At 35.4% G+C, this 12644-nt stretch overlaps 1 protein-coding gene across 2 annotated transcripts in view; it reads right to left on the bottom strand.

Moving 5' to 3' along the window:
* STAC (SH3 and cysteine rich domain) overlaps nucleotides 1–12644 on the bottom strand; it is a 151324-nt gene that overhangs the window by 38567 nt on the left and 100113 nt on the right. For both annotated transcript variants that reach the window (XM_011961577.1, XM_011961578.1), the window contains 2 exons: nucleotides 5339–5403; nucleotides 3966–4054 (listed from right to left, as the gene is read on the bottom strand). In XM_011961577.1, coding sequence (XP_011816967.1) covers nucleotides 3966–4054; nucleotides 5339–5403 — 154 coding nt within the window. The remainder of the gene's footprint in view (nucleotides 1–3965; nucleotides 4055–5338; nucleotides 5404–12644) is intronic.

The raw sequence follows: 12644 nt of genomic DNA, 5'->3' as shown, positions 1-12644 counted from the left end.
CCATCTTGAGTTAATTTTTGTATAAGGTGTAAGGCAGGGATACAGTTTCAGTTTTCTGCATATGGCTAGCAAGTTTTCCCAATGCAATTTATTAAATAGGAAATCCTTTCCCCGTTGCTTGTTTTTGTCAGTCAAGCAGAAGAAAGAATATCAGAGATTGAAGATCAACTTAATGAAATAAAGCATGAAGACAAGATTAGAGAAAAAAGAATGAAAAGGAATAAACAAAACCTCCAAGAAATATGGGACTATGTGAAAAGACCAAACCTACATTTGATTGGTGTACCTGAAAGTGATGGGGAGAATGGAACCAAGTTGGAAAACACTCTTCAGGATATTATCCAGGACAACTTCCCCAAACTAGCAAGACAAGCCAAAATTCAAATTCAGGAAATGCAGAGAACACCACAAAGATACTCCTCGAGAAGAGCAACCCCAAGCCACATAATTGTCAGATTCACCAAGGTTGAAATGAAGGAAAAAATGTTAAGGGCAGCTAGAGAGAAAGGTTGGGTTAACTACAGAGGGAAGCACATCAGACTAACAGCAGATGTCTCTGCAGAAACCCTACAAGCCAGAAGAGAGTGGGGGACAATATTCAACATTCTTAAAGAAAAGAATTTTCAACTCAGAATTTTATATCCAGCCAAACTAAGCTTCATAAGCGAAGGAGAAATAAAATCCTTTACAGACAAGCAAATATTGAGAGATTTTGTCACCACCAGGCCTGCTTTATAAGAGCTCCTGAAGGAAGCAGTAAATATGGAAAGCAACAACTGGTACTAGCCACTGCAGAAACATACCATATTGTAAAGACCATTGACACCATGAAGAAACTCATCAACTAACAGGCAAAATAGCCAGCTAGCATTGTAATGACAGGATCAAATTCACACATAAGAATATTAACCTTAAATGTAAATGGGCTAAATGCCCCAGTTAAAAAACACAGAATGGCAAATTGGATACAGAGTCAAGACCCATCGGTGTGCTTTATTCAGGAGACCCATCTTATGTGCAAAGACACACAGAGGCTCAAAATAAAAGGATGGAGGAATATTTACCAAGAAAATGGAAAGTAAAAAAAAGCAGGGGTTGCAATCCTCGTTTCTGATAAAACAGACCTTAAACCAACAAAGATCAAAAAAGACAAGGAAGACCATTACATAACAGTAAAGGGGCTAATGCTACCAGAAGAGCTATCCTAAATATATATGCACCCAATACATAAAGCACCCAGATTCATAAAGCAAGTTCTTAGAGACCCAAGGAGAGACTTAGACTCCCATACAATAGTAGTGTTCCATTGTCAATATTAGACAGATAAATGAGACAGAAAATTAACAAGGACATTCAGGACTTGAACTCAGCTCTGGACCAAGCAGACCGAATAAACATCTACAGAACTCTCCACCTCCAATCAACAGAATACACATTCTTCTCAGCATCACATCACACTTATTCTAAAATTGACCACGCAATTGGAAGTAAAACACTCCCTAGCAAATGCAAAATAACAGAAATCATAACAATCTCAGACCACAGTGCAATCAAATTAGAACTCAGGATTAGGACACTCACTCAAAACCACACAACTATATGGAAACTGAACAACCTGCTCCTAAATGACTACTGGGTAAATAATGATGTTAAGGCAGGAATAAATAAGTTCTTTGAAAGCAATGAGAACAAAGACACAATGTACCAGAATCTCTGGGACAGAGTTAAAGCAGTGTTTAGAGGGAAAATTATAGCACTAAATGCCCACAGGAGAAAGTGGGAAAGATCTAAAATCGACACCCTAACACCACAATTAAAAGAACTAGAGAAGCAAGAGCAAACACATTCAAAAGCTAGCAGAAGACCAGAAATAACTAAGATGAGAGCAGAACTGCAGGAGATAGAGACACAAAAAACTCTCCAAAAAATCAATGAATCCAGGAGTTGGTTTTTGAAAAGATTAACAAAATAGATAGACCACTAGCCAGACTAATAAAGAAGAAAAGAGAAAAGAATCAAATAGACACAATAAAAAATGATAAAGGGGATATCACCACTGATCCCACAGAAATATAAACCACCATCAGAGAATACTATACACACCTCTATGCAAATAAACTAGAAAATCTAGAAGAAATGGATAAATTCCTGGACACACACACCCTCCTAAGACTAAACCAGAAAGAAGTCGAATACCTGAAGAGACCAATAACAAGTTCTGAAATTGAGGCAGTAATTAATAGCCTACGAACCAAAAAAAGCCAGGACCAGATGGAATCACAGTCGAATTCTACCAGAGGTACAAAGAGTAGCTGGTACTATTCCTTTTGAAACTATTCCAAACAATAGAAAAAGAGGGACTCCTCCCTAACTCATTTTATGAGGCCAGCATCATCCTGATACCAAAACCTGGCAGAGATGCAACAAAAAAGAAAATTTCAGGCCAATATCCCTGATGAACATTGAGGCGAAAATCCCTAATAAAATACTGGCAAACTGAATCCAGCAGCAGAACAAAAAGCCTAATCAACAGAATCAAGTGGGCTTCATCTGGGGATGCAAGGCTATTTCAAAATACGCAAATCAATAAACATAATCCATCACAGAAACAGAACCAATGACAACAACCATATGATTATCTCAATAGATGCAGAAAAAGCCTTCGATAAAATTCAACACCCCTTCATGCTAAAAACTCTCAATAAACTAAGTATCGATGGAAGGTATCTCAAAATAAAAAGAGCTATTTATGACAAACCCACAGCCAATATCATACCGAATGGGCAAAAACTGGAAGCATTCCCTGTGAAAACCAGCACAAGACAAGGATACCCTCTCTCACCACTCAAGATAGTATTTGAAGTTCTGGCCAGGGTCAGGCAAGAGAAAGAAATAAACGGTATTCAAGTAGAAAGAGAGGAAGTCAAGTTGTCTCTGTTTGCAGATGACATGATTATATATTCAGAAAACCCCATCATCTCAGCCCCAGATCTCCTTAAGCTGATATTCTACTTCAGCAAAGTCTCAGGATACAAAATCAATGTGCAAAAATCACAAACATTCCTATACACCAATAGACAGAGAGTCAAATTATGAATAAACTCCCATTCACAATTCCTACAAAGAGAATAAAATACCTAGGAATACAACTTACAAGGGATGTGAAGGACCTCTTCAAGGAGAACTACAAACCACTGCTCAAGGAAACAAGAGAGGACACAAATGGAAGAACATTCCATGCTCATGGATAGGAAGAATCAGTATCGCGAAAATGGCCATACTGCCCAAAGTAATTTATAGATTCAATGCTATCCCCATCAAGCTATCACTGACTTTCTTCACAGAATTAGAAAAAACTATTTTAAAGTTCATATGAAACCAAAAAGAGCCCACATAGCCAAGACAATCCTAAGCCAAAAGAACAAAGCTGGAGGCATCACACTACCTGACTTAAACCATACTACAAGGCTACAGTAACCAATACAACATGGTACTGGTACCAAAACATATAGACCAATGGTACAGAACAGAGGCCTCAGAAATAACACCACACATCAGCAACCATCTGATCTTTGATTAAATATATTTTTGATTCCCTATTAGACCCCACCTGATGGCAAGTGCATTTAATGTTCAACCTTCATGAAAACTCCAATTAGCAGTTCTGTTGAGCACGTACTAAAGTGGTGCTTCCCAAAGTGTAGTCCTTGGCCAGTATCATCAGTGCCACCTGGGAACTCCTTAGGAATGCAGTTTCTTGGGCCCTGCCTCAGATCTGATGAATCCAAAACTCTGGGGACAGGGCCTGTGTGTTAACCAGCTTTGCTGGTCATTAGATACATGCTAAAGTTTGAGAATCACTGCTATAAAGCATTAGGCGGGGCATAGATGGAATTACTTTTTCACATGGAGAAACATTGACTTTAAAATTTTACTCTATTTTTTTCTTTACAGAAGATTTTTACCTCATTTCCAAATCTTCATTCTCCTGTGGTACAAATTTGTACAAGGCAACATAGGTGTGCATCTGTAATGGGTCTTTGGAAAGAGATCCCTGAAAGAGAAAATAAAAGAAAAATGAGATAAGAAAGGTGAAAGAAATTGAGAGAGGAAAGAAAGAAAACAAGAAATGGAGAAATTATTGCAATGTAATATCAGTGTATGGATCGTAAGTGTTAAAATATCTACCCATTATTAAAGATTTTCTTTCAACTTTGCATTTATTTTTAATTTCTTAACTGAGGTTGGTTTCGCTCTAAACAATTTGAAAACAATTATTTGGAACTCTTTGTCAGAAATATTGCAATTTTCTTCAAGTACATTTTCTTTGATAATATAGTTGATCATGAAAAATGATACAAGTTAGACTTCAGAAATGGGAATATTCTCTCTAAAGAAAGAGGGACACATGAATAGTAATGCATAACTCTCACTTCCTAAAATTAACTGTTTATCAGTTAGCCGTAAAGTTGGTATCTAGTATATGAAAGGGAACCAGGTATATTCATCTGGCAATTAGTTCATTTATGTTGAGAAAAAAGCATAGATTTTGGCATCAAACTGATTCAGTTTACCACCATCTGTTGGCAATGAAACCTTGCAATAATGACAATATAAGCTACTGTTTCCATAGTTTGTTGTGTGCCAGGCATTAGATTACATGCATTAGCATACTTGAGCTTAACAACAACTCTGTTAGGGAGATTCTATTGTTGTCCCCAATTTATAGATGATAAAAGACTCTTGTAAGTGTCATATAAATATTAGCTATTATTACTAACCAAATAAATGTTAATGCTATAAAAACATTTATGCTTTATAATAAACAAGTTAAAATTGTATATTATGTCATATATAGTTGCATCATATATCTAACTATATATTAATATAATAAATACATGCTATAAATTTATAGAAAACACACAAAAGCTGTACACAACTATATATATCTTTTTATCTATAATTCACTCTGCTCTTCAAAGCTAGGTGCATTATATAATATTATTGTAATCTGTCTTAATTTTACATATGTAAATGAACATATAAAATATGACATACATGCTATAAAATAAAGTGATAATATACTATATAATTCTATAATCTACACATTATATAACAGAAACAAAAGGTGCACAGTGCAATGCTTACTCTTTTTACCTTTTATGCAATGAGATAGTTCTGTTTATTCCATGCTATGGTACATTGTGTTATATTATTCTATTCTCGAAAGATGCTGGTCTGGACCCACTAAATTGATTTCATGACCCACTTGGATGGCGACCTGCAGGTCTATCTAAGCACTCCTGTCTGACTTGTCTTCTGTGACATCCATAAATACCTGGTGGCTTATGTCCTTCGCCGGATCTCTGAAATCATCAGTGCCATTTTCTGGATATGTAAACACTGAAGGAGACAAGAGAAAGCAGGTGCTTTATGAATCTAGTAACCATTTTAAAAAATATGCCTGAAAGATGGCTTTATTTATTCTAAGTACCATAGCTTCTACTTTACTACTTATTGCCTTTTCCTCACCCTTTGTGACCCAGTGTTCAGGTCATCTTCCACGTGACTCTTCTCCTGCCTCCCCATGCAGCATTCTGTACCACCTTCTCTGTGCTCCCACAACTTTTGTACATGCCTGACTAGTACTTGCCTCGTATAATGATTGGCAATAGTGTGTTCATATTTGATCTCACTGGATAGTGTACCTCTCAGGAGCATTTGTCCTTGTTGAATGCATCAAACTGCTTGTTAATGGGGTGGTGGGTGAGGTATATCCACTTTAGCTGTATTTGAGATGCCTCTTCTATATATGATTCTTTAATCTATATTCAATATCTTGATTCTAGTTTCTTGAAGATATCTACATTGTATTTTGAAGATTAAAGCTTTAGTTTTAAACTTCAAAATATTTCCTTGATTTCTTATCATCAACGCATTGGGGCTACTATTTGTTTTCTCTTTTAGTTTATTATTGGGAAGTATAATTTTCTTCCTTTTGTAGTTAAGTATCCACTCTGTAGCCTTTGATAGTGGACAAGCCTTAACAAAATGGGCAGGAAGCCTGGGCATGGTGGCTCATGCTTGTAATCCCAGCACTTTGGGAGGCCGAGGAGGGTGGATCACTTCAGGTCAGGAGTTCAAGACCAGCTTGGCCAACTTGGTGAAACCCCATCTCTACTAAAATATAAAAATTAGCTGAGCATGGTGGCACATGCCTGTAATCCCAGCTACTCAGGAGGCTGAGGCAGTAGAATCACTTAAGCCTGGTGGGAGGTGGAGATTGCAGTGAGCTGAGATCGCACCACTGCACTCCAGCCTGGGTGACAGAGTGAGACTCCATCTAAAAAACAAAAACAAAACCAAAAACCAAAAAATAGAAACAAAATGAGCAGGAGTTTTCATTATTCACATACCCAGCTGTGGGAGGTCCCTGATGGATAATGGGACTTCTGCCTTATCTAGTTTGGTCAGCCTAACCTACATCCATGACTAATGTCATAGCTTTATCATTCTCTTCATATGTATTTTCCTTAAACAAAAATGTGGTAAATATTTCCAAGTTTATATAATAAAGCTTTGTTGTTTAAATTACTCTACCATTTTGATGACTTGAAATTTTAAGATTATACATTGCTGCTTTGTTCTTCTCTTTGATTTCCCTTCAGATTATCAAGGAAATGTCCGTAGAGGGAGGGGAACACCACAGAAAACTCTATAACCTATTTCATTAGTGCACTGACAGTCTTCACTGTTCTTAAAATAGCCTCAACAACAGTGATACAGAAAAAGTGCTTCAGAACAAGAGCCTCTGTAAATGTACTGATGCTTATCAAATATCTATTCTTCTTGGCTTATAGTTCCAGAGTTTATGGATGCAATTCCATTATCCCTAGGAAGCCAATATGCAGTCACTGGTGGGGCTCTGGTTTGTACATAACTAGAAAACGAAGGTCCGATTCTATGAATCTTGTCTGCCTCAATATTTGGCCACTTAACTTGATGTTTACCAGTCTAAAAAGAGTAGAGATTAGCAAAACCTTTTTCTAGTATTGTGTGACTGTCTGAAATCCTGCTGTAAACACTTGATTCCCTAAGTATAAAACCGGACACCTCTAAAAGAATATTAAATATTTGAATGGAAATGTAAAGAGAATCTTCCTAGAAAATTCTTGATTTGGCCTAAAAGGGCGCCTACATAAAGTGTACATACAATGTTCAGTGTTGATTGATTTTACAATTTTATAATTTCACATTGTTTTAATTTTTATATTGAATCTCCCTCTGACCCTGTGGCTCAAAATGTATATCATCTTTGTAAACTTTGCTGAAAAATATTTGAAGTGACCCTATATATGTTTTCATGTATGGTTGCAAACGGAAATGGAAGGTTGCAAAAATAATTTTTAAAATCTATTACAACCATTTCTAAGACTTTGATTTAATGGAAGGGGAGAAAAGAAAGGTAACTACCAAAAACATATCATATGCCTTTTATTTCTGGTGTTTTAAATTATTTCATGAAAAATAATTTGGTTGTTTATTTCACCTATAACAAGTATTCAAAGAATATGTCTGTTATGTAGGCATAGTTTCTAATGTTACAGAAGCAAAATGAACTTTTAGTTCTTTAGTTCTTATCACATCCCCAAAGAACTTTCTTCTTTTCCTATGCTATATACTGTCTTTTGTTTTTTACCTTGCAGACCTGTGAGGCCCAAGACCACTGTGTTTTTTAGTTAGATTATTAATTTTTTAACCTAGTAATGTTGCAACTTACATTACTGGATTATCTGACGTGAACCAAAATTTGCATCCCTGGAATAATTTCAACTGGTTAATTATACAATGTCTTTTAGAAATAATTTATGGGTTCAGTTTGCTGAGATTTTGCTTGAGATTTCTGCATCTGTATTCAAGAGAAAGACTGGCCAGTGATTTTCCTTTTTCGTGTCATCCTTGTTTGGGTTTAAAGTCAGTATAATCCTAGCCTCATAAACTGAGTTGGAGAATGCTGCTGTCCTTCCTCGTTGCTACTTCTTGTTTCTCTGAAAGAGCTTATGTAATCTGAAAATTTTCTCTTCCTTAAATGTTTCATAGAATTACTCATGAAGTTGTTCAGGCCTGGTATTGTCATTGTGTAAAATTTAAAACATTGATTCAGCTTCTATAAATATTATAAGAAAATTCATATTTCCTATTTCTATTTCTTCTTGAGTCAGGCTTTAATCGTTGATATCTATCTTTATATCTGCCCATTTAAAAATGTTTTAAAATACATTGGCATGAAATTGGCTATAAAATTCTTCCGTTTTCTTTACAATCTCTGTTATGTTGCTCTTTTTTGTATTGATTTTTGTTTCTTCTCTTTTATCTTAAAAATCATTAGAGGTTGTAATTTTGTTTAAAAAACACTAAAGATTTATTGATCCATCTTTGTAATTTAATAATTTCTGTCTTTATTATTGCCTTCTGCTTCTTTGAGTTTATTCTATTTTATTTTCTGACTTCTTCAGTATAGTGCTTAGATTATTACTTTTCAGACTTTCCTAATTTTTAACACTCATTTTAAAGCTAAATATTCAAATCTCAACTTTAGCACTTTGCATATGTGTTGTTTTGATATGTTTTCATTCTCATTTAGCTTTAAATATATTCCAGTCTTTTTTTATGAATCCCTTTATGTGTTTTTGTTTTTGTTTTTTTGTTTTTTGCTTTGTTTTTGAGATAAGGTCTTGCTCTGTCGCCCAGGCTGGAGAGCAGTGGCACAATTACAGCTCACTGCAGCCTCGACCTTCCGGGCTCAAGTGAGCCTTCCCCCTAAGCTTCCAGAGTAGCTAGACTATAGACATGTGCCACCCTGCCTGGCTAATTTTTAAAAATTCTGTGTAGAGACAGAGTCTCCCTAAGTTGCCTAGGCTGGCCTTGAACTCCAGGCATCAAATGATCCTCCAATCTTGGCTTCCCTAAGTGTTAGGATTACAGGTATGAGCCACCATGCACAGCCAAGTTATAAAGATCTTAAAGTGTTTTTATTTCACAAGTTATTGGTTTTCCTAGTTATCTTTTGACTATTGATTTCTATCTTATTTGCGCTGTGGTCAGAAAGATGTATTCTATATAATAATAATTATTTGAAATTCATGAAATTTGCTTTTGGCCTAGTAGGTGATCAGTATTTTAAATCATTCTATGTGTTCTTTTTAAAATTAATTTTTAATTTTAATTCTGGGGTACATGTGCAGGTTTGTTACACATGTAAACATGTGCCATGGTGGTTTGCTGCATCAATCTATCCATCAATCCATCACCTAGGCATTAAGCCCAGCATGCATTAGCTATTTTTCCTAATACTCTCCCTCCCCTTACCCCATTCCCCTGACAAGCCCCAGTGTGTGTTGTTCCCTTCCCTGGGTCCATGTGTTCTCATTGTTCAGCTTCTACTTATAAATGAGAACATGCAGTGTTTGGTTTTCTCTTTCTGCGTTGGTTTGTTGAGGATAATGGCTTCTAGCTCCATCCATGTTCCTGCAAAGGACACAATCTCATTTACTTTTATGGCTGCATAGTATTCCATGGTGTATACGTACCACATGTGTTCTTAAAAGGAATTTGAATCTTCTACTTGTTACAGGGAGTGTCCTTTTTAGGTAAATTAGATTAGGATTGTCAAATGTGTCATCAAATCCTCTATATCTGTGCAGAATCTTTTTGTCTATCTGATTTGCCAATAACTGAGAGGCATCTTAAAATCACTCAATAGTTTGGAATAATTTTGTCAATTTCTCCTTGAGTTTCTATCATTTTTCAGGCTATCTATATAGCCTGTATTAGGTATATGCAAGTTTAGAATTTATATCTTCAGATGAAGTGAATATGACCATGTAGATAACACTTTTAAATTCTAGTAATGTTTTCTTGGTCTTAAAGTCAATTTTTTGCACATTGATACAGCTATATAATTTTTTTTTGCTTAATATTTTCCTGTGGTTGCTCCTTGGTGTCTATATCTGATAAATTATTTATTTTGCCTATGTTTTTCCTTCTTCTCCCTGCAGCAAGTAAAAAAAACCAAAAAAACAAAAAAAAGACAAAAAAAAACTTTGTCTTTTAACTTTCTACATCCTTATGTTTTAGGTATTTATAAGCAGTATATAGGTCATTTTAAAAATCTAGTCTGAAAAACTTTATCTTTTATCTAGAGTGCTTAAATTGGTTTACATTTATTTTGATTACTAATAAATTGGGATTTCTTGCTAACATTTTATTTTGTATTTATCCCAAATTTTCTATGCTTTTTCTTCTATTCTGCCACTTTCCATCCCTTCTTTCTTTTGAATTGATTGATTTTTTTCTCCTTCTCATCATTCAGTTTGGTTCCCTTTCTGATTTGGAAGGTTGAATCTATTTTTTATTCCTTTAGCAGTCATCTTAGAAATTCTATGAGATATGTTTTAACAAAATAGAAAGTGAAATAGTATATTTAATCTCCTCCAAAGCAATACATGAATCTCTGAATGCCCATTTCCCACATAAAGTCAGTATTTCAGCTAATGTTTTATTAACAACTTTAAAAAAAATTATTTTAAAAAATGTATCCAGTGTTTGCTTAGATTTAACCACATGTTTACCACTTTCTTTGCTCTTTATTTCTTCTTACTTTTCAGTCTTTCCATTGAGGTCATATTTTCCTCTTTGAAATACATCTTTTTGAAATGTTTTGAATATAGGTCTTTCTTAATTGAACTGTAAATACAGTTTTTGTCTGAAAAATATATTATTGAAAGATAGTTTTGCTTCATTTACAATTCTAGGTTAAGGATCACTTTTCTTTCAGCAAGAAGATAGCATTCTACTGTTATTTCACTTACACTGTAATTTGTAGGAAGTAACAGTCTAATTTTCATTTCTTTGCAGGTAATCTGTTTTTTGTACTGCATTTTATGTTTTCTTTTATCTTTGAAATTCTGCAGTTTCAGTAACCTATGTCTAGGTATAGATTTCTAAATTTGAGTAATGGCGTCTTTAATCAATTCTGGAAAATTCTCCACAAGTATGTTCTTAAATGTTGTCTCTTTCACATTCTCTCTTTCTCTCCCTCTCTTTTTGAGACAAGGTCTGGTGTGCTCTCTCCCAGGCTGGAGTATAGTGGCAAAACCATGGCTCACTGCAGCCTCAGCCTCCCAGGTTCAAACATTTCTCCTACCTCAGCCCCCCAGTTAGCTGGGATTACAGACAGGCACCACTACACCTGGCTAATTTTGTATTTTTTGTAAAGCTGGGGTTTCACCATGTTTCCCAAGCTGGTCTCAAACTCCTGGGCTCAAGCAATTCTCCTACCTTGGCCTCCCAAAGTGGTGAGATTACAGGCGTAAGCCACTGTGGCTGGGGCCCCATTCTCTCTTTATGTACTTCTGAATTGTCAGTTACATGCATGTTGGACTTACTCACCTTCCAAGTCACTTTTACTCTCACAAATTCCACTGCTTTGTCTTCCTAACTGTACCCTAACATTTATTTGGTTCTATATTTTAGGGAACTAATTCTCTCTTTATGCCTAATACGTTGTTAAATCCATCAATCAAATTTCTACTTTAAAAAAAATTCTTGAAGTTCTTTTTGACTTTCCTCAAGTTTGTCTTTTTCCTTTTGATAGTCTCTTTTTCCTTTGTTATGTTTTATGGTCCATTTTAACATTTTAAATGTATACAACTATATAGTTATATATTTCTTCATTTGATAATTCTAACATGTACACTCTTGAAAATCTGACCATAAAATTGGTTGTTTCTGCTCATACTTACTCATCACGGCTCATTTTCTCATGTGTTTGGTGAATTTTGATTGTTAGCTTGTGTTCTTTGAATGTTCATTTGTGGGAAGTTTTTGAGGTCTAGTTTAAAATTTTCTTCCTCTAGAGAGGGTTTACACTTGTTTCCGCCAAATGCCTGGGGATCTTACTGTACCTGGGCCACTTTAAACTAAATTAAACTAAAATATCATATTATTATATTATTTGCCCATACAGGTAGTATGAATTCAGGCCCTGAAATCCAAGTAAGCAGACTGTTGCTTTCGTTCCTCCTTTCTTTCCTTTCTTCTCTCCCTCCCTTCTTTTCCTCTGCCTGTCTTTCTTTCTTTCTCTCTCCTCCCCACTTTTTTGTTTCCTTTCTTTTCCACCTGAGTTAAGGCTAATATAGCATATTCCTCTGCAGGGAATTCTCTTTGTCCAGTGATCCTAAGGGTACCTTTTGGGGTATTAATATTTTTCAAAAGGGCCTCTCATCCAACCTAATACTCTGGCCACTCCCCATTTTATTGTCTATTGTTCATAAATGGGGCCTATTATTTCCCAGGCTAAGGCTCTAGGATGTGCACAGTAAACATTGGCCTTTACTTGCTTATATCTCTGAATTCATGTTTTACTGTCATTCCTAGATGCTAAGGAATTGCCTTATTTTGCTGCCAGCTCAGCCATGCGTTAACTAGAATTTTTTTCAAAACAATTCTTTTTCTTAACAGTTTTAGGAGTGCTAAACTGGGAAAAATTCCTCTGAATGGCCAGTTCTCCACATTGCTGGAAAGGGAATCTTCTGTTCAAGTTTAAAAATATCTTTACCTGAACTTGATACAAAGCATGTGTT

Source organism: Colobus angolensis, unplaced genomic scaffold, assembly GCF_000951035.1.
Source record: "Colobus angolensis palliatus isolate OR3802 unplaced genomic scaffold, Cang.pa_1.0 Scaffold56, whole genome shotgun sequence".
NCBI classification, from domain to species: domain Eukaryota; kingdom Metazoa; phylum Chordata; class Mammalia; order Primates; family Cercopithecidae; genus Colobus; species Colobus angolensis.
This window is presented reverse-complemented; position numbering and strand designations above follow the sequence as displayed.